The sequence below is a fragment of the Onychomys torridus genome, chromosome 23, assembly GCF_903995425.1.
Source record: "Onychomys torridus chromosome 23, mOncTor1.1, whole genome shotgun sequence".
Lineage (NCBI taxonomy): Eukaryota > Metazoa > Chordata > Mammalia > Rodentia > Cricetidae > Onychomys > Onychomys torridus.
This window is the reverse complement of record NC_050465.1, coordinates 2,147,171-2,173,894: the sequence shown is the minus strand read 5'-3', so window position 1 is coordinate 2,173,894 and position 26,724 is coordinate 2,147,171. Positions and strand designations below refer to the sequence as shown.

The following is a 26,724-nucleotide window of genomic DNA, read 5'->3' as shown; positions in this document are numbered from 1 at the left end:
AGATGCAACAGCAGAGGATTGCAGTGAGTTCAAGGTCAGACTAGTCAACCTAGCAAGTTTCAGGCTGACCAGATCTACATAGTAAGACCCTAAATCCAAAAAAAAAAAAAAAAAACCCGAATCATAAATGTGTGGCAAATGAATTCCCAGATCAACACCAGTCTACCGACGACAATCTGAGTGCACAGCAACATCACTGTCCATGTCTGGGAAATGAATGTGTGAATGAGATAGACAGCATGGCCGTGGTAGAGGACCAGGTAGGAGAGTGGAAGTGTGGACTGGGAGGAGATGATTGAGAAGGTGAAGGTTGCAGACTGCTATCCCACAGGAAACTTTCTCATCCTTCTTAACATCATCCCTGTGACTTTCTTAACCAGACAGACACATGCAGTCTGTCCCTGTGTGGATTCCTGAGAAGCAGTTAGGGTTCTCAGTGCTTGCTGTGAGTGCAAAAAGAGCCCACTTGCTTATCTGAACTAGCTCTCTATGGCAGACCTACGATTGGCCATGCGTGGCTTCAGATACGGAACCATTCTGCCAGATGCTTTTCTCCTGAGATTTCTTCTCTCTTTATCTTCTCATAACAGTATCCAAATAGACTAAGAGGTCATTTTCACCACAATCTTCGTTATAAGCAAACCTCTATGTCAACTAAAGTAATTTCAAGTTGTTTTACAACATTAAATCTTCAGTTTAAAAATGAACTTGTAAGTTCTTGAATCCCCTTGAAATGAAATAAATTCATGGTCTTATTCAGTGTATAAAAAGCCAGAAAACTACTATTTAAACACCAAACACAATAATACTCAAAGGAGATACTTTGAAATATTTAAACTCAAATATTTAAGTATAGCTTATAATAAGGAAGTTTTATTGCCATGAGTAGAATTTTGTTACCTGTGTGAATTTGTACAGCTTCAGTAATTTCATAGTATTCTCTACTAAGCATATCCCAAAAGAATGGCATCAGGAAGGATCAGAGAACCATTCCCATGGTATATTTAGGGGTCTTCTTGCATTTCTTACTTGGATCAATTTTTTAGCTCTGGGGGCCTGTCTTCACCAAGGGACCCAGGACCCTGCAGCTGCCACTCTCTTGCCCGGCGTGTTCAGTGTGGACAGACTTGTCTGTCTAGCTGCCTCCTGTGCTGGTTTTGCTGCAGCAGAGTCTGCACTGTAGTTTCTCCAGGACCAGTGGCCTGCAGGCTGGCTGGTGGTGTAAAGACACAGACACAGCCGCTGGAGTCAGGAGTGAGGGCCGCCTTTAGAGCTAATCTCCTGCCTTAGTGTTTACCTCGCGTGAGTGAAGCCCTGGGTCCAGTCCCCAGCACCACCTAAAACTGGGTGTTGTAGTTTAATGCCTGTAATCAAAGACTGAGGAGATAGGGGCAAAAGGACCAGAAGTTCAAGGCCAGACTAAGCTATGGGAGACTCTCCCACCAGAAATAAATAAGTAAAATTTTACTGCTAACTAGTTTTGAAACCTTTGAACTTTCATCCTGGAACCAAAAGCAGCTCATCGAAATAAAGATAATAATAATAATAATAATAATAATAATAATAATAATAATAATGCCTATTTCGTAGGACTCTAAGGATTCTTATAAATATGGATAAAGCTTGTAGCATTTTAGCTGACATAAAGTACCTATTAACCATCATTATATAGTCAGTAGAAACTTGAAAGATGTCTGTTTCTGCCAAGGATTCTTATCATCAAAGAAATGCATAGGGTAGATCACCTGATAACAGAATTCCTTCTCTTTTTCAGTTTCTTCTGCTCATTAAAACAGAAATTTGCACTGAGCAGTGCTGGTACATGCCTTCAGCCCCAACACTCAGGAAGCAGACACAGGTGCATCTCTGTGAGTTCAAGAACAGCCTGGTCTACACAGGGAGTTCCAGGACAGCCAGAACAGTTACACAGAGAAACCCTGTCTCCAAAAATAAAAACAAAACAAAACAAAACAAAAAAACAAAAAAACAGAAATTTGCTTAGGTGTGGCCCATTTGATCAGGACTATTTAATAACATGTGCTAACCATGTCATGTAATTTCTCTGGATATTTTTTCAGGAAAGTTTTCTTAATTGTTTTAGAAATTAGGGGAAGCTGGGCAGTGGTGGCACACAGCTTTAATCCCAGCACTCAAAGGCAGGTAGCTCTCTGACTTTGAGGCCAGCCTGGTATATAGAGTGAGTTTCAGGACAGCCAGGACTGCACAGAGAAACCATCTTGAGGGGAAAAAAAGAAAGAAGAAATTAAAGGAATAAATACCTTTGGTACTTTCAAGCATTTTTACACCATGTGTTATTCTATACATGTATGTTAAGCATTCCCAATTTCCATGGAAAAGCCCAGAGAGTGGGCACTTCCTCTTTTGGTTACTGTAGTCCAGTGAAGCATCCCTAGAAGCTTAGAGACTCACAGAAGGCCATGTTGCCTGGAAGCTGCCAAGGGACCCGCATTTGAGCTTCTGGGTGTTCTCTCTGCACACAAAAGAGAAGTGGTTCTCAGTTTGTTGTTGGCTCCCAGAGCACTGCCAGGGGACTTACGCTCCTGGGTCTCCATGTCCTCAGGAGGGAGAATGAAGAAGCTGCTAGTCTAGCCCGTCTTCAGTTGATTAACTAGCTGGACTGTTTCCCAGATACATTTCTGACAGGGAGTAGGTTCCTGCAGGCCCCTTACTAGTTAGGACTCCTCTATACCTTGCCAACTTGATAACCAAGGGCATGCATTTTTCTGTGCTTTTGGACATTCGATCATTTTCTCTCACTGCCCATCTCTCCTCTTCCCCATACCATCTTACCCTTCTTTTTATACACAAGTATAAAACCCTCAAAGGGGTTGGGGATTTTGCTCAGTGGTAGAGTGCTTGCCTAGCAAGCACAAGGCCCTGGGTTCGATCCTCAGCTCAAAAAAAAACAAAACCACAGTGACTGCTCTCTATGCTCCCTCAGAAAAATATGCCCTTCCAAACTTTTCTGATCCCTTAAAATCTTTTTTCCTAGAAACATCTTTTATTCCATAGCTCCACTCTGTTCATCCACCATGACCTCTCTCCCTGTCCGGTGGGATGGACTTCAGTGACTGTAATGTTGTTTCTTTCTGTTCTTTAAGATAATTTTCCTTCCAGAACCACACAGCTACTCAGAATTTGGCTTCTGGGATATTAGCTTCAGCCTCACTTGGGAACTGGTTGGAAATACAGAACCATGGTTCCTAACTGAGACCCACTGAATCTGGTGATTTGTATGAGCATAGGAGTTTAAGAAAGCCAGCACTAGCCCAGTAACACACCTACTACTGCTCAGAAAGCTGGGGCGGGAGTGTGACAAGTCCAAGCCATCCTGGACAACTTAGGGAGATCCCTGTCTCAAAATAAACTGTGGGTAAGGATAAAGAAGTGGATAAGGTTGCTAGCTCAGTCAATGGTAGAATCCCTGTCTAGCATACTGCAGACTCTGAGATCAATCCCCAGTACTCAAGGGATTTCAGCCCCACTGGAAATCACCTTTGCTCAGAGAGGGGAAAAACTCCTGTCAACTAGTAGTTCCCAACCTGGCTTTCAGTGGAATCATATGGGGCATCTTAAATATATGTATTTATTTGGTTTTGCTTTTTGTTTTTCAAGATAGGGTTTCTTTGCGTAGCCCTGGCTGTACTGAACTGACTCTGAAGACCAGGCTGGCCTTGAACTCAGGGATCTACCTGCCTATGGTATATGTAGGCTACCACCCAGCTAATATTTATTTTTATTGTATGTGTATGTGCCTGAATGTGTAAGTTCAAGAGCCTGTTGAGGTCAGAAGAGGCATCAACCCGGGTGCTCTGGAAGAGCAATCAGTGCTGTTAACCACTGAGCCATCTCTCCAGCTTCTATATGGCAAATATTGAAAACGACTGATGCCTGCATTCTGCCTCCAGAGATTGTAATTTGATTGGTTTGAGTGGGAGTTTTAAAGTTCTGATTGTAACAAGCAGCCAGGGTTGAACCATTGATATTCATCAAAATTTTTAAATATGTCCCATGTGACCAAGGCTGGCCTCAGACTTGCTATGTAAGCAGGAATGTTCTCGCAGTCCTGATTTCTACCTTAACTGCTGGGATAATAAGTGTATTATACTACATCCAACAAAAGTGTTTAGTTTGGAAGTTTTTCTTTTCTATTGTTATTGTTTGCAGTACTAAGGATTGAACTTGGGTGTTCACACTCCCTAGGCAAGTACTGCTATACCACTGAGCTATATCCCCAGCCCAGGTATGGTTAATGACCTTTAGATTTTCACCTGTGTGTCATTAGGGGAACTGTGTTTCTAATGTTCCCTTCTAGGTCCTTAGTTTAGTGTTCAAGAACAGAAATGTGTCATAATTTGAGTTCTAACATAGAAATCTAGAAAATTCCATGCTAAACATCAAAACAGCTCAGTGATAGAGTACTTGCAGAGGGCTCTGGCACAGGGGAAAAAAAAAAGGAATTAAGGATAAGGGTTTGGCAAACCTTTAGAAATAAGTGTCAGCCTCAAAAACACTGATGTGCTGCCAGTTGTGGTGACACACACCTTTGATCCCAGCACTTGAGGCAGAGGGAGGCAGATCTCTGAGTTTAAGACCAATCTGGTCTAAAAATTGAGTTCCAAGACATCCGGGGCTACAGGGAGAAACCCTGCCTTTTTTTGTTTGTTTGTTTTGTTTTGTTTTGTTTTGTTTTGTTTTTCAAGACAGGGTTTCTCTGTGTAGCTTTTCGACTTTCCTGGAACTCACTCTGTAGACCAGGCTAGGCTGGCCTCGAACTCACAGAGATCCGCCTGTCTCTGCCTCCCGAGTGCTGGGATTACAGGTGTGCACCACCACCGCCCGGCCCAAGAAACCCTATCTTGAAAAGCCAAAATAAAAAAGAAAGAAAAGAAACAATGATCTACTTATAAAGCTATTTTGAGATGAGCGTGTAGCTCAGTGGTAGAGTATATACAAGCCCTGGTTCCACACTTCTCAGAAATGTGCAGTTCCAGAAAATTGGTTTTATTGTGTGTACTTAAGCATGCATTATGTATATTGTGAGGGTGTGCCACAGCACACCCGTGACAGTCAGTTCTCTTTGCCTTTCACATGGGTTCTCGGGACCAAAGTCAGGTCATCAGACTTACACAGCAATCATCTTCACCCACTGAGCTGTCCCAGAGCTCTCCTGCAGAACCTTGGGAACCTGCTGCCTCAGCCTCCTAAGTGCATGGTCAGCACAGCTGGCAGCCTTAGCTCGTTCCGGGGTTGGAGAAAAGCGTAAAAGGCTTTGAGCATGTTCTCACTGTGCAGCGCAGACTGGACTAGAACTCCCTGTCCAAGCTGGCCTTAAATTCACAACAGTCGCGCCGGGCGGTGGTGGCGCACGCCTGTAATCCCAGCACTCGGGAGGCAGAGCCAGGAGGATCTCTGTGAGTTCGAGGCCAGCCTACGCAAAGCTACACAGAGAAACACTGTCTCGAAAACCAAAGTGGGGGAAAAAAATTCACAACAGTCCTCACCAAGCAGTGGTGGCCCATGCCTTAATCATAGCATTTAGGAAATGGGCAGGTGAATCTCTGAGTTGAGACTAGCCTGGTCTACAGAACAAGTTATGGGACAGCCAAGCTACACAAAGAAACCCTGTCTTGAAAAAATAACAAAACAAAAAACAAACAAACAAAAAAAACCAAAACTCACTACAGTCCTCTTGCCTCAGCCTCCCCAGTGCTGGGATTACAGACATAAGCCACCCTGCCTGGCTTCTTTTTTAAAGAAAGAGTCTACATTTTAATACAGAGAGACTTGTCCAGCTGTACCTATTGTATGACGCGTAGACAAGATGTGAGCTGGAGTCATGCTTGGTCTGAGTTTGTGCTTACCTGAAACTGTAGCCCTATCAGTTTGGCTATCTTGTCCAGATATGCAAATCAGGAAAAGAAGAGATACCCGGGTGTGGCACAGGCCTGAAAGGTGATACAGATTAGTGAGGGGAAACTTAGTCTCAGAGGCTGTTTTAGACACTGATAGTTATCTCACAAGGCCTCCTCACAGGCCAGCCAAAGATGGCACTTTGTGCGAGCCTCTCTTAGAGATCATGCTTCTCACATCGCTTTGTAATTACTCTCTTTCCTGGTGCTTTCAGATCATACCTTAGTAATCACAGCCTTGGTCCTGAACCCGGTGTTCATAATTGTTTAGTAAATGCTCGATGAGTGAAATGCCTAATTAATCTTTAACAACATGACTTGGTCAACCTCCCCCCACTCTACCACTGAGCTGAATCCCCGACCCGACTTGGTCAATTTTAAATCAGGATTACTACTGCCTTTTTTTGTACCAATCATAGTTTTATACCAGTAAGGGTTTAACAACTGTAAAGTAGGCAAGTATTCTGGAATTCAAGAGGGAAAAAAATGGAAGAAAATTTGGAACTTTAAAATTCTGTCAAAACTTTGATATTCTGTTTGGTTTTTTGAGACAGGGTTCTCTGTGTAGCCATGGCTGCCCTGGAGCTCCTCTGTAGACTAGGCTGGCCTCAAAATCAGAGCTCTGCCTGCCTCTGCCTCCCTAGTGCTGGGATTAAAGGTGTGCAACACATAACCTGCTTGTTGTTTGTCTTTTTTTTTTTTTTTTAAGACAGAGTTTCTCTGTGTAAGCTTTGGAGCCTTTCCTTGAGCTCACTGTGTAGCCCAGGCTGGCCTCTAACTCAAAGAGGTCCGCCTGCCTATGCCTCCTGAGTGCTAGAATTAAATGCGTGTGCCACCACCACCCAGCTCTTTTTTTTTTTTTTTTTTTTTTTTTTAAACAGTTCTTGCTGGATGGTGATAGAACTTTAATCCCAGCACTCTGGAGGCAGAGGCAGGTAGATCTCTGAGTTCAAGGCTAGTCTGGTCTACAGAGTGAGTTCTAGGACAGCCAGGGCTTTGTAGAAAGACCCTGTCTCAAATAAACTGAAAGAAAAGAAACAGGACATCAAAGCCATGTTTATTTAATTCCCAAAAACTTGAACCTGTTGTCTTCTATCTCTGAAGCATTTGATTCTCCTCAACAAGGAAATCTTACTTTTTTATTGCTATTTGGTCTTACTGTGGTTTACTTTCTTTTGGTTGACTGTTTTGGAAGAGTGCTTCAGACTTCAAATATTTTGAGAGGTTTAGCTCAGACACCATGTTTTTCCAAACTTTTTTTTCAAAGCTTGGAAATTTATAAGTACCTGAACTGGGTGTGATGGTGTGTGTGTATTTCATCCCAACCGTGAGGAGGCATAGACAGGCAGATCTCTGTAAATTCAAGGCCAGCTTGTTGCTATGCACAGTGAGTTCCCAGCCAGCCCAGCCAGAGTTACATAGTAAGACCCTGGCTAAGATAGACAGATAGGTAGATATATAGGTATAGGTATAGGTATAGGTATATATAGAGAGAGCTAGGCTGGCATGCCTGCTTATAAATATATATCTATATGTCCCGAATATTGACTTCTGACTGGAAGTCGATATGTTTATAAACATAGGTATATTTTTATAAAGATTTATTTATTTATTATGTATACAGAAGAGGGCGCCAGATCTCCTTACAGATGGTTGTGAGCCACCATGTGGGTGCTGGGAATTGAACTCAGGACCTCTGGAAGAGCAGTCAGTGCTCTTAACCTCTGAGCCATCTCTCCAGCCCCGAACATAGATATATTATCTGACAGTTTCATTTCATGTTCCTTTCATTTCAGAAAGTGTTCTAGGAACATGTAGTTATGAGTCAGATCAGACTCTGTAGAGTGGAGGCCGTTCTTCCCATGCCTTTCAGGTCTGCTTGCCCGATTCTGGAGGTTTGTTCTTTGAGATGTCGCTTTGGGGAAAGCTGGCCTCATCCATCCTCAGGAGGCTTGGCTCTAACAAGGGCTTGTCCCTTTCCCTCATGAAACTGGAAGGACAGAGCACTCTTTGCCAATAGAAACGTGGGCTTCATCTTGATGCCCAGTGGCATTTCTGACCCTGAACTGATCTTTCTCGGAACAAAATGCAGGGCTTCCAGGATGCTTTCTTTCTGAAAGTCAAAGGCTAATGGCACTCCCTGGAGGAAAACCTGGGTTCTGGCTGTCTGGGGAGTAGTGTTGGAGCCAGAGCTGGTGACGGTGCTCAGCTCTCCCTGAGGAAATCCTGGAAGGGAAGAATAAGAGAACGGGCCCATTAGGATTGCCTGACGCTAATTCATAGAGATCCTAGGACTTTCGACTTGGAAATAAATCAGCCTAGAGTATCACTTCATCTTCCTCCCACTGCTCACTAGATTTTGGTAAAGTTTTAATATCTCCAAAGCTTAATTTTCTTGTCCAGAAATTAAAGCTAAAGGTAATAAAAACCTCAAAGATTTTTGTGTTTGTAATTCATTTAATTCAGAGTTTAGTACAGCATCTGTTAAAGAGATAAGCATAAAGTATGAAACAAGATTTAGAATGTAAATGTTAGATTTTAAATGTAAGAGAAAAATAACTGGACAAGCTAATAAGGCAGGCTTTGTTTCGGTACAGTGTGAATGAGTGCGCTCTGTGTTCCAGGCACTCTTAGTGTTTGCTTTGAACAGTGCGGTCCTGGAGCTGGAACTTAAGAACTAGCATATACTGAGCAGTGCTCTGTCACTGAGCTACATCCCCAGACTTTCATTAGCTTTAATACATTGAATCTTGTTTAATTTGCACAAAAGTCATATATTTATTATATTTTAGAGTTTAGGCAAGCTAAGTATCAAAAAGTTAAGGGGCAGGACAGGTGGCTCAGTGGTTAAGTGCACCTGATGGTCTTGCAGAAGACCCGGTTTTTGTCTCAGCACTCATATGGTGGCTCACAACCATTCTTAACTCCAGTTCTAGGGGATCTGATGCATTCTTCTTACCAGACACATGCATGGTGCAAAGACACATGCATGCAAAACACTCATACACATAAAATCTTTTTTAAAAAGTCAAATAAGTTAAGGCCTGGAGCTGGTGAGATGCTCAGTGGGTAAAGGTACTTGCTTTAAAAAGGCAGGCAACCTGAGTTCAGTCCCTCTAACCCTCACAGAGGTGGAAGGAGAGAAGTATAAAGTTGTCACACAGTAATAATTTTAATTAAAAAAAACTCCCAAATCACAAAACTGTTAAATGGTGGAGCTATGATTGCACCCAGAGCTAAAACTCCACATTTTGCTGTATCTGATGAAAGAGATAAAGTAGAGCTGAACATGAAAGAACCCTGGAATATGAATGGAGAGAACAGAAAGGGTGAGAAATCCCCACGAAGAAAGTATAAAAAGGATTAGGGAGCTCACATGGAGAGAGAGACTGTTCAGTGATTAGCCATCTTTGGCTAGAACAGATAATTTTTGAGCTGAGTAGAAACAACTTAGTCAAGGGCATTGACCTATGGAATCTAGACCTGATCTAGAGAAAGGGCCAGGGAATGCATTGAAAGGATCTGAACATTGAATTAGCATTAGACAGGTGATGATTAAGAAAGACTATTCTGGGGCTGGAGAGATGGCTCAGAGGTTAAAAGCACTGACTGCTCTTCCAGAGGTCCTGGGTTTAGTTCCCAGCAACCATGTGGTGGCTCACAACCATCTATAGTGGGATCTGATGCCTCCTCTGTCACTGAGTTGGGTGGTACTGGTTCACACCTTTAATTCCAGCAAAGGCAGGTGGATCTCTGTGAGTCTGAGGCCAGCTTGGTCTACAGAGAGAGTTCCAGGGCAGACTGGGCAACACAGAGAAACCCTGTCCCAAGGCGGGGGTGGGGAGGGGTATTCTGGTGGCACTGGGTTGAAATGGAAAGAATGAAGGAACAAAAGCAGTTAGGAGTTCTTGCAAAAACCCAAAGGTGATATGGAAATGTAACAGCCATTTCTCTGGGAGAAATGTCAGGACCTGGGATACTGTCTCGGAAGGAAAGTCACAGGGAGGTCATTCAACAGCCAGAGAGAAAGTACAAAGAGAAGTTCAGCACCAAAGTAAGTTTACTCTCTTTAGTCAACTGACACCTTAAGAACAGTTAACAAATGATCATAACTACTCTTGCTATAAACTTACTATACCCCCAGGTGCCAGCCTCTCCAGGCCACAGTCATTTCTGATACCACTCCCCCAAAAGTGGCTTTGGGCAGTGGTGCACATCACAAAAATTTCCATTTTAAGTCCTGCTCCACCTGCCCGCCCTCACTGCAACAGGAGAAATTGCACTTCCCCCATGTCTTGCCTAATGTTCATGCTATTCTTTCTCATGAAAGTGTTCTCACAGTAAAGTACTGGCCCTTCGCCTGTAACGTTCCAAATATTTGTCTCATTTTTCATTTGACTTAACTTTATGGTTTTAATTTACAGGTTTTCTGTTTTTACTTTCTGAAGTACTTTCAAAATTAAAGTTGCCTACTCAGGTAATAAACCAATACATTCTCCTTGGAAATTTTTAGTTGTTTTTGTTTGGTTGGTTTTTTGTTTGTTTTCTGTGTATGGGTCTTTCTGCCTCTGTGTATGTCTGTGCACCACATGTGTTCCTGGTGTCCATGGAGAACAGAAGAGGGTGTCAATCCCTTGGAACTGGAGTTACAGATGATTGTGAGTCACCGTGTATGGGTCCTGGGAACAAGAACAGCTGGTACTCTTAACCTCTGAGCCCTCTTCTCTGGTTCCAAAATTCTTTCTTGTTGTTGTTTGGTTTTTTGAGACAGGGTCTCACTATGTCACCCTGGCTGTGTAAACTTGCTGTGTAAACCAGAGATCCAGCTGTGCCTTCCCCAGTGTTAGGAATAAAGGTATATGCCACCATACCTAGCATAACTTTTGTTTTGTTTTGTTTTTTCAAGACAGGGTTTCTCTGTAGCTTTGAAGGCTGTCCTGGAACTCACTCTGTAGACCAGGCTGGCCTGGAACTCAGAGAGATCCACCTGCCTCCGCCTCCCGAGTGCTGGGATTACAGGCATGAGCCACCACCGCCCGGCCTAGCATAACTTTTTAAATTACATTTATGTGCATGTGTGCTTAAGCATGTGCTCAGGTGTTTGTGGTAGGACATACTTGTAGAGGTCAGATGACCAATTTGTGGAGTCGGATCTCTCCTCCGAGGTTTATGTGAATTCTGGGGACTGATCTTGGGTCACAGGCTTTCATAGCTTAGCACCATTACCCCACAGAGCCATCTCTCCAGGCCAGCTTTTGGTTGTTTGAGACATAATCTCCGTACGTAACCTCCAGAGCTAAGATTTATATAGGTTATGTACTACAACATCCAGCAACTTTATATAGATACACACACATAGAATTTTTTTTTCCAGAGACAAGGTTCCTGGCTATCCTGGAACTCGATCTGTCAACCAGGCTGTCCTCAAACTCTGATTCCTGCCTCTTCCTCCCGAGTGTTAGGATTAAAGGCCTTTGCCACCACGCCTGGCTTCAAGGAGAAATAAATGACACCGTGCCCTGTCATTGTCCCACACGCTCATTGGTGACCACAGGTTACAGACTTGGAGAAAGACTCAGACTTGGCTTCTGTAGATCTTTTAAATAAAGAATGTTAAGTGAGAAGGGAGGGGGTTAGAAGTTGAGCAAAGATAAGTGAGAAAGGGACTCTGTAGAGTTCCCTGCCCAAGCCAGATCTACAGAATTTCCTTCTTCCCTTTCTCTCAGTGATACTTCCATGTTTGCCAAACAGCACCTGCCAGTTTCAGGGCCTATCCAACTGCTTGGGTTCCTCTGCTGTTTGGCTCGCTGTTTCCAGGGGCCGATCAGGGAGGGAATCCACAGCCTCTGCTGTTGTTTCCAGTCAGAAGCAACCAGCTCCATAGCCCTCCCCTGGGACTGACTCACAGCAGAGGGACATAACATGACAAAGTGACAGAGGCCACACCATGAAGTTACCATAGACCTGTGGGCTCTTTTGGTCGTTTGCTTAGTGTTATCCTGGAAGTAGTTTCAGATACAGACAGTTCTGTCTTGCTGTACAAGGAGACCCTGAAAGTAGGAGCGTGCTTATCATAAAGGGCTCTCTGTAAGCAGTGATAATGCAATTTATTGAAGGGTCAGATGGGAAAAATAAATGTAGAAGAAAAAGGCCGGGTGGTGGGGGCACACACCTTTAATCCCAACGTTCTGGAGGCAGAGGCAAGCAGTCTCTGAGTTCAAGGCCAGCCTGGTCTATAGAGAAAGTTCTTGGACAGCCAAGGCTACACAGAGGAACCCTGTCTTGAAGCCACTACCTCCCGCCCCCCGCCAAAAAAAAAGTGTGGACATATGGAGAGGTCATTTGAGCTAAGGAGTTTGGTGCCTGAATATGCCACTTGTCTCTAAACTGCATCAGCCACAAGGCCTTCGCAGGTGTCTTAGGGTGACTCTGGTTGGGATAAAACACCATGACCAAGCCAGGCATGGTGGCACATGCCTTTAATCCCAGCACTTGGGAGGCTATAGCAGGTGGATCTCTAAGTTTGAGGCCAACTTGATCTACAAAGAGAGTTCCAGGACAGCCAAGGCTACACAGAGGAACCCTGTCTGGGGGGGGAAAAAAAAAAAAAACAGAAGCAGTTTAGGAACTTGAAGAGGAAAGGGTTTATTGGACCTACACTTTGGAACCACAGTCCATCATTGAAGGAAGGCAGATCAGGAACTCAAGAAGTACAAAAATCTGGAGGCAGAGCCTGATGCAGAGGCCATGAAGGGGTGCTGCTTACTGGCTTGCTCCTCATGTCTTGCTTTCCTATAGAACCCAGGACCTCCTGCCCAAGGGTGGCCCCACCCACAATGGGATGGCCCTCCCAAATCAATCACTAATTAAGAGAACTAGCTAATTAACAGGGGCTGTAGAGTTGGCTCAGTGGTTGAAAGATTGAGACCAGAGGACCCGGGTTCAATGCCCAGCATCCATATGGTGGTTCACAACTATCTGATACCCTCTTCTGACCTCTGTGGTATCAGGCACACATGGTGCACATACTTACATGCAGGCAAAACACTCATACACATAAAAACAAAGAAAGAAGGCCGGGCAGTGGTGGCTCACGCCTGTAATCCAAGCACTCGGGAGGCAGAGGCAGGTGGATCTCTGTGAGTTCAAGACCAGCCTGATCTACAGAGCTAGTCCAGGACAGGCTCCAAAGCCACAGAGAAACCTGTCTCGAAAAACCAAAAAGAGAGAGAGAGAGAGAGAGAGAGAGAGAGAGAGAGAGAGAAAGGAAAAGAAAGAAAGAAAGAAAGAAAGAAAGAAAGAAAGAAAGAAAGAAAGAAAGAAAGAAAGAAAGAAAGAAAGAAAAGAAAAGAAAATGCCCTACAGCTTGCCTACAGCCCCGTCTTAAGGAGGCATTTCTCAACTGAAGTTCCTCCTTTCAGGTACAGAGGTCAAGGTACAGCCAGTCAAGTTGACGTAAAAACTAGCTTGACACACAAGCTCAGCACTTATTAAGACTTACCCTTTCCTTTCTTGTCCCCAAGATCTCATTTTGATGTTAACATCACCACATATAAAACATTCCAGCTCTTTAAAAATTCAAACACTTAAAAGTCCAAAGTTTCTTTAAAATATTCAGAACTCTCTCTCTGAAAATAAAGTCTCTAAAAAGTTCAAAGTCTACGGGCAGTGGTGGTGCACGCCTTTAATCCCAGCACTCGGGAGGCAGAGCCAGGCGGATCTCTGTGAGTTCGAGGCCAGCCTGGTCTACTGAGCGAGATCCAGGAAAGGCGCAAAGCTACACAGAGAAACCCTGTCTCGAAAAATCAAAAAAAAGTTCAAAGTCTCTCAACTGTACTCCTGTACTCTTCAGTAGATGAGAACGAGAGACAGGATGAAAACGAACATGAACAACATGGAGGACCACAGTAGGTTTTCTGGGAATTGCGAGGAACTGAATGCATAAAACCAAAACCAAACACTAAAATCACCTTTTAGTTACTTTATTAAAGCTAGATTAAACCCAGGTATGTTAGTACACACTATGTTAGTACACACTTAGTACCTCAGCACCCATGAGGCAGGACAGTTGTCACAAGTTCAAGGCTAGCCCTTGTTCTGGGCTAATCAAGACTGCATAGCAAGAGCCTTTCATTTTCTGCTCCGTTGATCCCCAGCAAATGAAAGACAGAATAAGGTGAATTTGAAAATAATTGATCTCCTTGAGGAGGGGGCTTTGAGTTTGTTTGTTTGTTTTTTGAGCTGAGGACCGAACCCAGGGCCTTGTGCTTGCTAGGCAAGTGCTCTACCACTGAGCTAAATCCCCAACCCGTTTGTTTGTTTTTATTACTATTATTTTCAGTCATGTGTATGTGTGTCAACTGGTGCTTGTTGGATCACCTGGAGCTGAAATCACAGGCAGATTAGAGACAGTCTCCTCTTACATAGTTCTGGCTGTCCTGGAACTTGTTATGTAGACTAGACTAGCCTAACTCACAGAGATCCACCTGCTTCTGCTGCGATTAAAGGCATGGCCTACTATGCTCGGTGACTTCTTTGGGAAGTTTTAAATACTAAATAACTATAGTATCCCACACTTGCAGTGTGTTCTATAATATATAAATGCTTTTTAAAGCATTTTGTGTAATCTTGTCCCAACCTGAAGACCCTGGTTTTATATGTTGCTTGTATTTACAACTAAATACAAAATACACTAAAATAATGTATTTAAATTTTACTGTATTTAAATACACTAAAACTAGGCTGGGTTAAAGACCCCATGACTGCTGTGTGGCAGGTGCTCTGCTGTAGTGCGCTCATACTTCTCTCTTGGCTTGTGACTATACAGTAACATACCCTGTGGTCTCCATCTGTTCCTCCTAACACAAATAAAAGCCTGAGACTTTTTATGTAGATATTTCCTCCTTAGGGGGCAGGGGGATCCAACACAGGGTTTCTCTGTAGCTTTGGAGCCTGTCCTGGAACTTGTTCTGTAGACCAGGATGGCCTCGAACTCACAGAAATCGGCCTGTGTCTGCCTCCCAAGTGCTGGGATTAAAGGCGTGTGCCACCACCGCCTGGCAATTTCAAATACTTTTTTTTTTTTTTTTTTTTTTTTTTGAGCTGAGGATCGAACCCAGGGCCTTGTGCTTGCTAGGCAAGTGCTTTACCACTGAGCTAAATCCCCAACCCCAGCTTCAAATACTTTTAAGGAGATAGCTTACTATTCAAATTCTAGCTGAATGTTATTCATGCCTATAATCCAGCACCCTGGAGACAGAGGTTGGAGGATCATTAAGTTTGAGGCCAGCCTGGTCTACCTAGCAAGGATAAAATAAAATAAAAGTGGCACAATTTACATGATAAGTTACATGGAATTGTGAGTATCTGCCTGTTAAGGTTTTCTGAGGAGTCCTCTGCCCATTCCAAGAATCTTACCTACCAAGACAATCATATAATACTTAAATAGCATAAAAATAAACAAGAAATATGCAATCTGGTCTGCAGACTTCCCGAGACTTCCTTTTGGTTCTCTTCTGTCCTGGCCCTGTCTCCATTCTGAATCGTAGACGGGCGTCCTGCCTTCATCGTCCCAATCCTCCATCCCTCACTCCTCCCATTGCGTCTTTCTGGCTCCCTCGTGTGTGGAGCATGTTTCTTTTCTCGCTCTACTCTTCCCTTTTCTAACTTCTCATTCTCCCTTCTTCAACTGGCCACTGAGGTTCTGGCATATTCAGTCAATCTGCTTACTATAGAGAAGTTGATGTTGACCATTTCCATTTAAAACTAAGACTCCTGGAACCAGAGTGTTCGTCCCCAACCTCTACGTGGTTGCTAGATGATATTTTAAGTTCTTTTAGTTCATTCCCTTCATTTTCATCTCTCAAAGAAATGGACCTGGTCCCCGTTCCTCTGACAGGTCCTCTGGTTTCTCCCAGCCCCCAAGCCTCCCTTTCCACTCTGTACGTCCTTCGTCACTGCCTCCTGCATCCACTTCTGCCTCCTTCATCACTGCCTCCTGCATCCACTTCTGCCTCCTTCATCACTGCCTCCTGCATCCACTTCTGCCTCCAGCTCCTGTACTAGCTCATCTAAGTTCCTGTTTGCTTCTAGTTTATGCACGAGTGTTGTTCCTGCATGTGTACTACATGTGTCCAGGTGTCTGTGGAGGCCAAAAGAGTGCCGTGGAGCACCTGGAACTGATACTCCAGATGTTTGTGAGCCACCATGTGGGTTCTAGGACCCAAGCTCCCAGCAAGAGCAGGAAGTTCTCTTACCTAACCACTGAGCAACCTGTTCAGCCCCCACATAGATTCCTTAACATAAAAAGATTCATAAAACCTTCCCTTTAAGCTAAGAGCCTCCCACTCTTTCTTGTTATTTGCTTTCTTTCTTTCTTTTTTAATCTTTCTGGAGGCTCAATACTTGGCAAGCTTTGATTTCACTCTGAAATTTATCATTTTACTCTGAAACTTAAAATGTTTTGTTTTTTTTTATTTGTGTGTGTATTTGTGTTTGTATATGTATGTATGTACCCCAGAGATTGAATTCAGATCATCAAGTGCGATGGCGAGCACCTTCACCAGCCCTGAAGCGTATCTTAAAGCTGTTAGTGCACTTACATGTGAGAGCATTTTACTTGGCTGGTCCCGAATAAGGGAGTCCTAATAACAAGAGGATCTTCCAGTAGCAAAGGAGTACTCCTCTGCGCATCCTCCTTACAAACACCAGGCAGCCTTTAAAAGAGATGGCCTGGCTGACCCAGAGGGTGGTGCTATAAATAGTACCCAGCACCCCTCCTTTAAGCCTGTCCCCCTAATCCTCTCTCTAGATTGGAGGTGACATGACCTTTGAGCCTTAAAACTCAGGTCATTTTTTGTCTCTCAAAATTCTGCGTAACAAAATGCTGTTGAAGCAAAAATGTTTGGTTTTTTTATATAATTTTATGCATATAGGTGTTTGGCCTACATGTATGTCTGCACACCACTTGTATGCAGGACTCACTGAAGTCAGAAGAGGGCGTTGGACCCCTGGAACTGGAGTTAGAGACAGTTGTGAGCTGCCACGTGGGCGCTGGAAATTAAACCTGAGGCCCCCGGAAGAGCAGTCGGTGCTCTTAGCTGCGGAGCCATCTCTCCAGCCCCAAAGCAAAAATGTCTTCAACCAGATGATCAGTCATCAGATCTTGTCTTTCACTTTTGGAAGCCAGTGTTTGGGGAATTTTTATTTGGTTGGTTTTTATTTTAGCTTGTTTTGTTTTTGAGACAAGGCCTGACACTCAATCCTGCTTCAGCCTTCTGCACATTCAGATTTCAGGCCTGGGAATCAGTGTGTTTGCTTGTTGGGGTAGTTCTGTCCCTGTCTCTGTCTATCTGTCTGTCTGTGTGTGTGTCCATCAATTCTGAGAACAAGCCCTGGGAACCCAGGACATTGAGAAACTAGCCCTCCAGAGGCCCAGCCTTTCTTTTTACTCCTAAAGCCACAGAACTTGAAGGAGCCTTACTTGCTTCCACTCTACCACCTTTGAATAGGACTCTTTTTTTTTTTTTTTTTTCTTTTTTGAGACAGGGTTTCTCTGTGAAACAGCCCTGGCTGTCCTAGAACTCACTCTGTAGACCAGGCTGGTCTCAAACTCAGAGATCCGCTTGCCTCTGCCTCCCGAGTGCTGGGGTTAAAGGTGTGCACCACCACCGCCCAACTTGGATAGGACTCTCCTATATTTCTCTGGTTTCTATTGTTTATAGTAGATTCAATCTAACAAGTTCCATGACTGTGGAATGAAACACTTGATCTAGTCACTGGCAGTTTTCAGATTGGGGTAGGTATATGAAAGAAATATTGAGCTAACCAAGAAAAATATTTTATGTGTTTGAGTGTTTGCCTGCATGTATGTATGTGCATACTGTGTGTGCAGTGCCTGTGGAGGCCAGAAAAGGGTGCCAGATTCCCTGGGACTGGAGTTACAGGCAGTTGTGAGCCACCTATAACTCCAAGTTTTAAGAGAGACAATGTCTTCTGGCCTATCTTGGCGCCTGCACTTGTATTACAAGCCCACACACAAATACCTAATTACAAGTAAGGTGTGGTGAATTAACAGCCATTAAGAGCACAGGTTTCGGGCTGGAGAGATGGCTCAGCCATTAAAGACTAGGCTCACAACCAAAACTATAAGAGCACAGGTGTCCTCCTCCAGAGGACCTGAGTTCAGTTCCCAGCATCCATGTCAGGCAGATCACTGTGACCTTTAACTCTAACCCCAGTGGAGATATCCTACACACAGACATACAAACATACACATTATTTTTATTTATTTATTTATTTATTTTGATTTTTGAGACAGGTTTTCTCTGTGTAGCTTTGCGCCTTTCCTGGGACTCACTTGGTAAACTAGGCTGGCCTCGAATTCACAGAGATCCGCCTGGCTCTGCCTCCCGAGTGCTGGGATTAAAGGCATGCGCCACCACCACTGCCCAGCCAGCAATTTTATTTTTTGACATTATATATAATTACATCATGTCTCCCTTCCCTTTCCTCCAAACCTTCCTGTGTTCCTCCCTACTTGCTCTCTTTCAAATTCATGGCCTCTTTTTCTTTTCATTTTTGTTTCTTTCTTTCTTTTTTTTCTTTCTTTTTTTTTTTTTTTTTAACTGAGGCAGAGTTTCTCTGTGTAGCCCTGGCTGTCCTGGAACTTGCTCTGTAGACCAGGCTGGCCTCATACTTAGAGATCCACCTTCCTCTGCCTCCCAAGTGCTGGAATTAAAGGTGTGCACCACCACCATCTAGCGCCTCTTTTTTCTTAACCTTATTGATATAGATATAGATATGTTTTTTTAAATAGTAGAAATAAACCTTTTGCATCCCAAGGTTTTCTTGCTGACCTGAGCCAGGGGTATATTCTCATCAGATGCAGCTTGAGCTGGGACTATTTCTTTAAGGCTTTTCTGGCTGTAGTTTTTTGCTAAGAATGTCTTTCCTGCCTGTGAGTCAAGAATTACAGAGAAGGGCTGGAGAGATGGCTCAGAGGTTAAGAGCACCGCCTGCTCTTCCAGAGGTCCTGAGTTCAATCCCCAGCACCCACATGGTAGCTCCCAACCATCTGTAATGAGATCTGGCGCCCTCTTCTGGTTGGCAGGGACACATGCAGGCAGAACACTGTGTACATGATAAATGAATCTTTAAAAAAGAATTGCAGAGATAACTGTTATTTGTGTTTGTTGTGTTTTTAGTTTCCAGGACAGTCTGATGTGCATGCTGCTGTCGTGAGTACATTGAGCATGACTGTGGCCTTTGCATCTCCTGAAGATGTGGGGCTCCAGGTGTCTAGGCCGAATCTGAGCTCAGAATGGGTTGACAGGACAACAGTTTGAGTTGTTCCCCATCTTAGAAAGGAGTCGCTTTCTCATGTATACAGGGATAAGAGGCAGATTTTAGTACTTAAAATTGTGAACACCGAAGTCACATTCAAATTCAGCTTTCTTCAACTTTTCTTCCAACCTTTGCCTTAGCTTTCTTGACTCTGGCACTAAACTTTGTTTTCTAGTGGTCTTGTTGTTGTTGTTCTGTATCACTCAACTTATCAAACACAGAACATAGAAAACGTGTAAGTTAGAAGCCATTTTTTGACTAAGATTATTAGTTGACTAGTCTATAAATTGTAGCAGCCATGAACCACAGAGTTATATCATTTGAGTTACATCATCTTTCTTTTTTTTTTTTTTTTTTTTTTTTGGTTTTTCGAGACAGGGTTTCTCCGTGTAGCTTTGTGCCTGGCCTGGAACTCACTCTGTAGCCCAGGCTGGCCTCGAACTTACAGAGATCCGCCTGCCTCTGCCTCCCGAGTGCTGGGGTTAAAGGCGTGCGCCACCACTGCCCGGCCATCTTACTCATTTTTAAAGATTATTTGGAACTGGGCATTGGTGACATGCGCCTTTAATCCCAGCACTTGGGAGGCAGAAATCTCTGCGTGTTTGAGGCCAGCCTGGTCTGCAAAGTGAGTTCCAGGACAGCCAGGGCTACACAGAGAAACCCTGTCTTGGGGTAGGGTAGGGGAGCAAACAAAAGTTTGTTTGTTTGTTTGTTTGTTTTTTTGTTTTAATGGCAAACATTTTTTTTTTTTAATGTGCATTGATGTTTTGTGATGGGAAGTTTCAGAAATGGGTTACAAACGGTTGTGAACTGCCATATGGGTGCTGGGAGTTGAGCCCAGGGCCTCTGGAAGAGCAGTCAGTGCTCTTCACCGCTGAGCCATCTCCAGTGCTATCTTTTTATTAGTTTTTATATTCTTTTTCATCTTAATCTGTAGTCCGTGTTCTCTCTTAATTGTTTTGGTTTGTTTTTCATAGTAAAATTTGTCTTCTTGCTTTTTGATGGTTCTTGGCTGGTATGTGTGTGTGTGTGTGTGTGTGTGTGTGTGTGTGTGTGTGTGTGTGTGTTCGTGTTCATGTTCATGCGCACGTATGCCAAAACACTTTTGTGGAGGTCAGAGAGGTCAGAGGACAGATTTGGGGAGTCTGTTCTGCACTTTGACCTTAACATCCAGCCATCAACCTCAAGCTGTCAAGCCCCTGCAGCAAGCACTTGGACCTGTGGAATCAGTTCCCGTCCCTGGCTGTCCACTCACATTTGAAAGCAGGACACTGAAGGTTATTTGAGAGTCCCATGCTAGTGAGTGAGGCTTAGGGCTGTGATCTTCATTATAGTTTGTATGACTCAGGTCTTTGGCAGGACCCCTATTATCTGACCTTGTATGTCTATTACTATTTTGGCTGATGAGATTCCTTTGACACATTACAATTTCTTTTTCATTGTTCATTTTTCTGGCCCTGGCTTACAGTTTCTCATTGCTATCTTTGAGTTCTTTTTTTCCTCCCAATACTGGGGATTGAACTAGGGCCTTGAAAATGCTAATAAGCAAGCTCTCTACCACTGAGCTATATCGAAGCCCTTTGTTCTGAATCCTCATGTGAGATGATATAGATAAAAATCTCTCTGGCGGTCTCTGTCTCTTCCTTTAGGTATCTTTTGGACTTTCCTGCATATACTTACCTGCTTTCATGGGAAGTTTGACAGACTTGCTGTAAAGTAAACAGAGTTGATAGAGCAAAGTGAGACCCTCCACTGCACAGTCAGAGTCAGTCACTCTTGGAGCCTTACTTTTCCTTAATCATATTTGATCAGAAATTGGATGAACCTTCGGGATGCTGAAACAGGGAAGATACTCTGGCAAGGAACAGAAGACCTGTCTGTCCCTGGTGTGGAGCATGAAGGTACTTTGCAGCCCCTTGAGTGCACAAGCTGTGCCCAAGGCCAGAACAGACCCTGGCATCAGGGAGCTAAGTAAACAGCCAGTAGACAGGTGAGCCCCACTGGCAACCAGGAAGAACACTTCTTGTTCCGCTTTTACAACATTGCTTTCTCTCACTTCCCCAAATCCACTTTAGCTTTGGACCACACCCAGATCTGGATGTGGTGCCTGCTGTCTGTAATCCCAGCACTTTGCAGAGTGAGATGGAAGGATAAAGAGTTCAAGGATAGCCTCCGCTGTGTAGTCAATTCAAAGCCAACCTGAACCACATGAGACCCTGTCTCAAAAAAGAAAAGAAAAGCTGTAAGCTAAGATTTAAACTTTTTCCAAAAGAAAATTTTCATTTTTATCTCTCTGGAGGAAAAAAGAAAAGGTAAAGCATTTCAAGGAATCAGAATATAGAGAAGGCACCCACACAGCCTGCATAGAAAGGGGATGTTCCCAGCCTGAGCCTGCCAAGACCAGCTAGGTGAGGCCTATAGAGACACCAGATCTTGTGTTCCTTGGCAACATGTCATGTGTTGACCCATTAGATTTCTGCCTTCAGCTGGAATGTAATGCAGTTACCAAGGCATTTAATGAAATTTCATAAACATAACACGTTCTCTAAGGCAGCCAAAGGAACTCCCGGGAACCTAAAGCATCGTAGTCCTGTGGCTCTCATTTAGAAGGGTACCAATCTCTCTCTCTCTCTCTCATCAGCCCGTGTGCCCAAGAAAATCCTCAAGTGCAAGGCAGTGTCTCGAGAACTGAACTTTTCTTCTGCAGAGCAAATGGAAAAATTCCGCCTGGAACAAAAAGTTTACTTCAAAGGGCAATGCCTAGAAGGTATTCTGCTACGTGTGTACCTAGAACCAGAGTGTAGAAGAATAGGGGCAAAAGGCAAAGCAATGCTTTGAGAATACTAATTTGATCACTAATAGAATTTCTACATTCTGCAACACTGGGGACCCCAGTGACAACAAAATAAGACTGGACACAAAAGGGACTTTGAGCTCTCTGAGACTGGAAACTTGAGTGCCTGTGCCTATCCTGTACCTGGTGTGGTATTACAGTGTGGTCTTGGAAGAAACAGCTATGATGAAGTGCAGTTGAGGGCTGTACCTACACATCATAGGCTGTAACTAGTAGGGACGCCCTGCATTCAGTTCTCGAAATGTAAGAGAACACGTAGGCACTATAAAGCTAAAATTCCAAAGGCTTTCTACCTCTATTCTAGTGCGCGGCTTGCTACTCCTAAGAAAGTACTGCTTAGCTGGGCAGTGCTGACACACACCTTTAATCCCAGCACTCAGGAGGCAAAGGCAGGTGGGTCTCTGAGTTTGAGGCCAGCCTGGTCTACAGGGCTAGTTCCAGAATAGCCAAGACTACACAGAGAAATCCTGTCTTAAGAAAAAAAAAAAAAAAAAGAATGTCAGGCAGTGGTGGTGAACGCCTGTGATCCCAGCACTTGGGAGGCAGAGGCAGGTGGATCTCTGTGAGTTCAAGGCCAGCCTGGGCTACCAAGTGAGTTCCAGGAAAGGCACAAAGCTACACAGGGAAACCCTGTCTCAAAAAAAACAAAAAAAAAAAAAGAAGAAGAAGTCTATGGCATGAATCAGAAGAGAGTGTGTGAAGGTCCCTGTGTCCTTTAGTAGGTCTCTAGTTTAGGAGGTATCTGATGGGCTCCTTTCACGGTTCTGGATAGGAAGAGGCACTCTAAGGAGAGGGTCAAATAGCCTATGGTTCCCCATGCCCACAGACAGCACCCGCTCACTGGTTTCTCCCTCTTCCTCCAGAGTGGTTCTTCGAGTTCGGCTTTGTGATCCCTAACTCCACAAACACCTGGCAGTCCTTGATAGAAGCAGCGCCTGAGTCCCAGATGATGCCCGCCAGCGTCCTAACGTGAGTGAGGTCTCTCTCAGGGAACTTCAAAATGTGTCCAAGACAGGCTTTCAGGCAGGTGGGGCTCCTGGCCCTGTTCTCAGGCAGAGAGCTAGAGAGAATAAGAGCAGAATCCCCAGGGCTGTGTAAAAGTTACTGACTTTTGTCCTGTGAAAAATAACCACATTTTAAATTTCTAATTCACCTGAAGACTTGTCTTTGGGTGATAATATGTTTGTTTGTTTCTCTTGTTTTTGAGACAAGATTTCTCTGTGGTAGCCCTGGCTGCCCTGAAATTCACCGCGTAGACCAGGCTGGCCTGGAGCTCACAGAGTTCTACCTATCTCTGCCTCCCAAGTTCTGGGATTAAGGGCATGTGCCACCACACCCAGTCTTTTTTTTTTTAGCTGAGGATCGAACCAAGGGCCTTGCGCTTGCTAGGCAAGTGCTCTACCACTGAGCTAAAACCCCAACCCTACACCCAGTCTTAAAATAACTATTTTTAAAAATAAAATATAGAGGCTAAAGAGATGGCTCAGAGGTTAAGAGCACCGGCTGCTCTTCCAGAGGACCCAAGTTTGATTCCTTCCAGAGGTCCTGAGTTCAATTCCCAGCAACCACATGGTGGCTCACAACCATCTGTAATGAGATCTGGTGCCCTCTTCTGGCCTGCAGGGATACATGCAGACAGAATGTCGTATGTGTAATAAATAAATAATTAATAAATAAGTAAATAGGCAGGTAGATAGATAGATAGATAGATAGATAGATATTTTTAAAAACCCTCAGGTGATTTGGTATGGCAAATATAAATGGGAGTACTGCCACTTATGGCCCAGTGGGAATGTTCTTTCCTGGCATGCACGAGATTCTAGGATCCCTCTCTGGCACAGCCAGGAAAGGAAAAAGGAAACAGAATGGGCCACTGGAATAACCATCTAGCCACATCCTCATAGTGCAGGTGCCTCATTTAAGGTTCTGTGGTTGGAAACCACAGAGACAAACCCTGACTTGAGTTAAACCAAGCAGAGACCTGGAAGCTTGGAAGGTGTCTGTGATGTCTTCCTAAGGAGTAGCTGAGGGAGGGTGCTATTCAGGAAGGACTCTGATGACATGGATACAATGCTGTGACACCCCTATGCAAGGTGAGAGAGGGGTCACTCAGCTGACCCAGAGACTAGAAGAGGGGATTGTTCACAAAGGAAGAGCGGAGTGCTACTACCCAAAGTCAGGAAGAGTACGCAGGGCAAGCTACCTTAGCTGTCTGCTTTAGTATTGCAGGAAAAAATGCTTCCCTAAGGTCGACCCAGGACCTGCAGCCACCCATTAGTAACCCAGCCAGAGGTGTCCATGGGAACTGTATGCAGAGCTTCTGCCAAGACATTAATATGCCAAGACAAAGGCAGACTCTTTTGGTTTTGGGGTTTTTTTTTGTTGTGGTTTTTTGTTTGTTTGTTTGTTTGTTTTTTTGTTTGTTTGTTTTTTTAGTTGGTTGGTTGGTTGGTTGGTTTTTCGAGACAGGGTTTCTTTGTGTAGCTTTAGAGCTTGTCCTGGATCTCACTTTGTAGTCCAGGCTGGCCTCGAATTCACAGAGATCCTCCTGGCTCTGCCTCCCAAGTGCTGGGATTAAAGGTGTGCGCTACCACCACCCAGCTCAAAGACATACTCTTATTTCTGACTTCTGCGCTTGATGGGAACAAACAAGTCACGTAAGTTAAACACCATGTAAGAATCTAACCCACATAGACAACACTTTTTAATTTTGTTTTGCTTTGCTTTTGTTTTGAGACAGGGTCTCACTTTGCAGCCCTGGCTGGCCTGGAACTCACCATATAGACCAGGTTGACCTGGAACTCACAGAGATCCCCCTGCCTTTTCCTCTCTAGTGCTGGGATTAAAGGTGTGCAGCACCATGCCTGGCTTTGTTTCCATTCAGAGATAGCCCACTGTATAGTCCAGACTAACCTTGAACTCAGATCCTCCTGTCTCGGCCTTGTGGATGCTGGGATCGTAGGTGTGCACCACCACACCTGACTCTGAACAAGTTGTGATGCCCACCTAAGGCTCTAGGTGGTACGTGTGCCCAGCCCAGAGAGCCCAGATGGACAGACACCATCTGTGGAAGTGGTGCCCTGGCCTGTGGCACTCAGTGTCTTTGCCCTCTGATTCTCTCCACAGGGGCAATGTCATCATAGAGACAAAGTTCTTTGACGACGACCTCCTTGTCAGCACGTCCAGGGTGAGGCTTTTCTATGTCTGAGAGAGGAACTTGTGTGCACTTCAAGAATTTGGAATGGGGGCAGGAGGAAGCATTACTTTTTTCCTCCACACATTTGATTTTTTTGATACTCCAGCTGATTCCTTCAATACAGAACCTACCTGTGGCACCAGGAAACCAGCTCTGTATAGGTAGCCAGTTGGCTTTTTCTCCCAAAACCTCCATCTTCACTGACAAGACTAAACTCCTAACCCCAGCCAAGGGCAGGGACAAGCCTTGACTCCTTCCTGGTGCGAGCATGGGGACAAACCCATACCAGGAGCCACACTGCGTCTGTCACCTGCCCCACCTCCTTGGGCCCTACAGGCTTTCTTTGGCCTCTGGTTTTGAAAAAATTTACCTTTCTGACCCATTTAGTTCTTTTCCTACCACTTCTATTTCATACATTCTCCTACCTTTAACTTGTAAAATAGACGATGATATTATTATTACATAATGTAATTAAAGCATTAAACTATTCCTACAGTCTTTAGCATGGCACCGCTTCCTTCTCTCTTCTTTTCTGGACTGTGAATCTCACATTATAGGATTACAAACTCTCTTTCACTCCAGAAGTAGACAGACAGCTCTCATTCCCAAAGCCTCCACTGCTTCCAGAAGTGGACGTCAGAAGACGGTGATGGGGAGACACCGCGAGGCTCAGAGGCTTAAGATGACGTCAGAGGAAACCGGCGTGGGAGGAACACAGATCCTTCTCCAGTGCTCTGGGGTCTGACACAAAAACCCAGAAGGAGTTCTTTGATAGAGACTCAACTCTGGGCCACAATAACCTTCAATCTCCTTTACAAAATGTTAACCATTTCCAGTTGTCTGGACACCAGAATGGCAGACCTGAGGCCGGGGGCACTACCTGGCTCTTTGGTGTAGCCTAGTTCCCAGGTTCCCACCGTCTTTCCTAGCCCCCGTCTCATGAGTGGTGAGGAGGAGATACCATCATTCTGTGCGCGCCAGCAGCAACTTTGAGGGACAGTTCTCTTGTCTTATTATCTTGGGAAGCTTGGTTTTTGTTTCTTTTTTTAGGCAAGGTTTCAGTACAGTGCCAGGCTGGCCTCAAGCTGGCTGTAGCTTCAAGGATGACCTTGAACTTCTGATCCTATCTCTACCTTCTCTGTACTGGAATTACAGATGTATGATATTACATACAGTTTATGGGGTGCTGGGGTTCCAAACCAGGCTTTTGTGCATGCTAGACAAGCACTGTACCAACTGAGCTACATCCCTACCTTAGTGAATTATTTTCTTAAATATCCAAAACTAAATTAGAAAAACAGGGTGAGGGGCCAGGGATGTAGCTAGGTGTGGTGGACACACCTTAATTCCCCGCACTCCAGAGTGGGAGATGGGAAGATCAGGAGTTCTAGGTCAGC

General features: G+C 44.3%; 1 protein-coding gene across 1 annotated transcript in view; it reads left to right on the top strand.

Moving 5' to 3' along the window:
* The window catches only part of Pde6d (phosphodiesterase 6D), a 45,131-nt gene extending 19,302 nt beyond the window's left edge, over positions 1 to 25,829 (top strand). Inside the window, exons 2-5 of the mRNA XM_036173258.1 lie at positions 21,090 to 21,178; positions 21,919 to 22,044; positions 22,995 to 23,100; positions 25,258 to 25,829. Of these exons, the coding sequence (XP_036029151.1) occupies positions 21,090 to 21,178; positions 21,919 to 22,044; positions 22,995 to 23,100; positions 25,258 to 25,339 (403 nt within the window). The 3' untranslated portion in view covers positions 25,340 to 25,829. The remainder of the gene's footprint in view (positions 1 to 21,089; positions 21,179 to 21,918; positions 22,045 to 22,994; positions 23,101 to 25,257) is intronic.
* Positions 25,830 to 26,724: the final 895 nt, after the last annotated feature.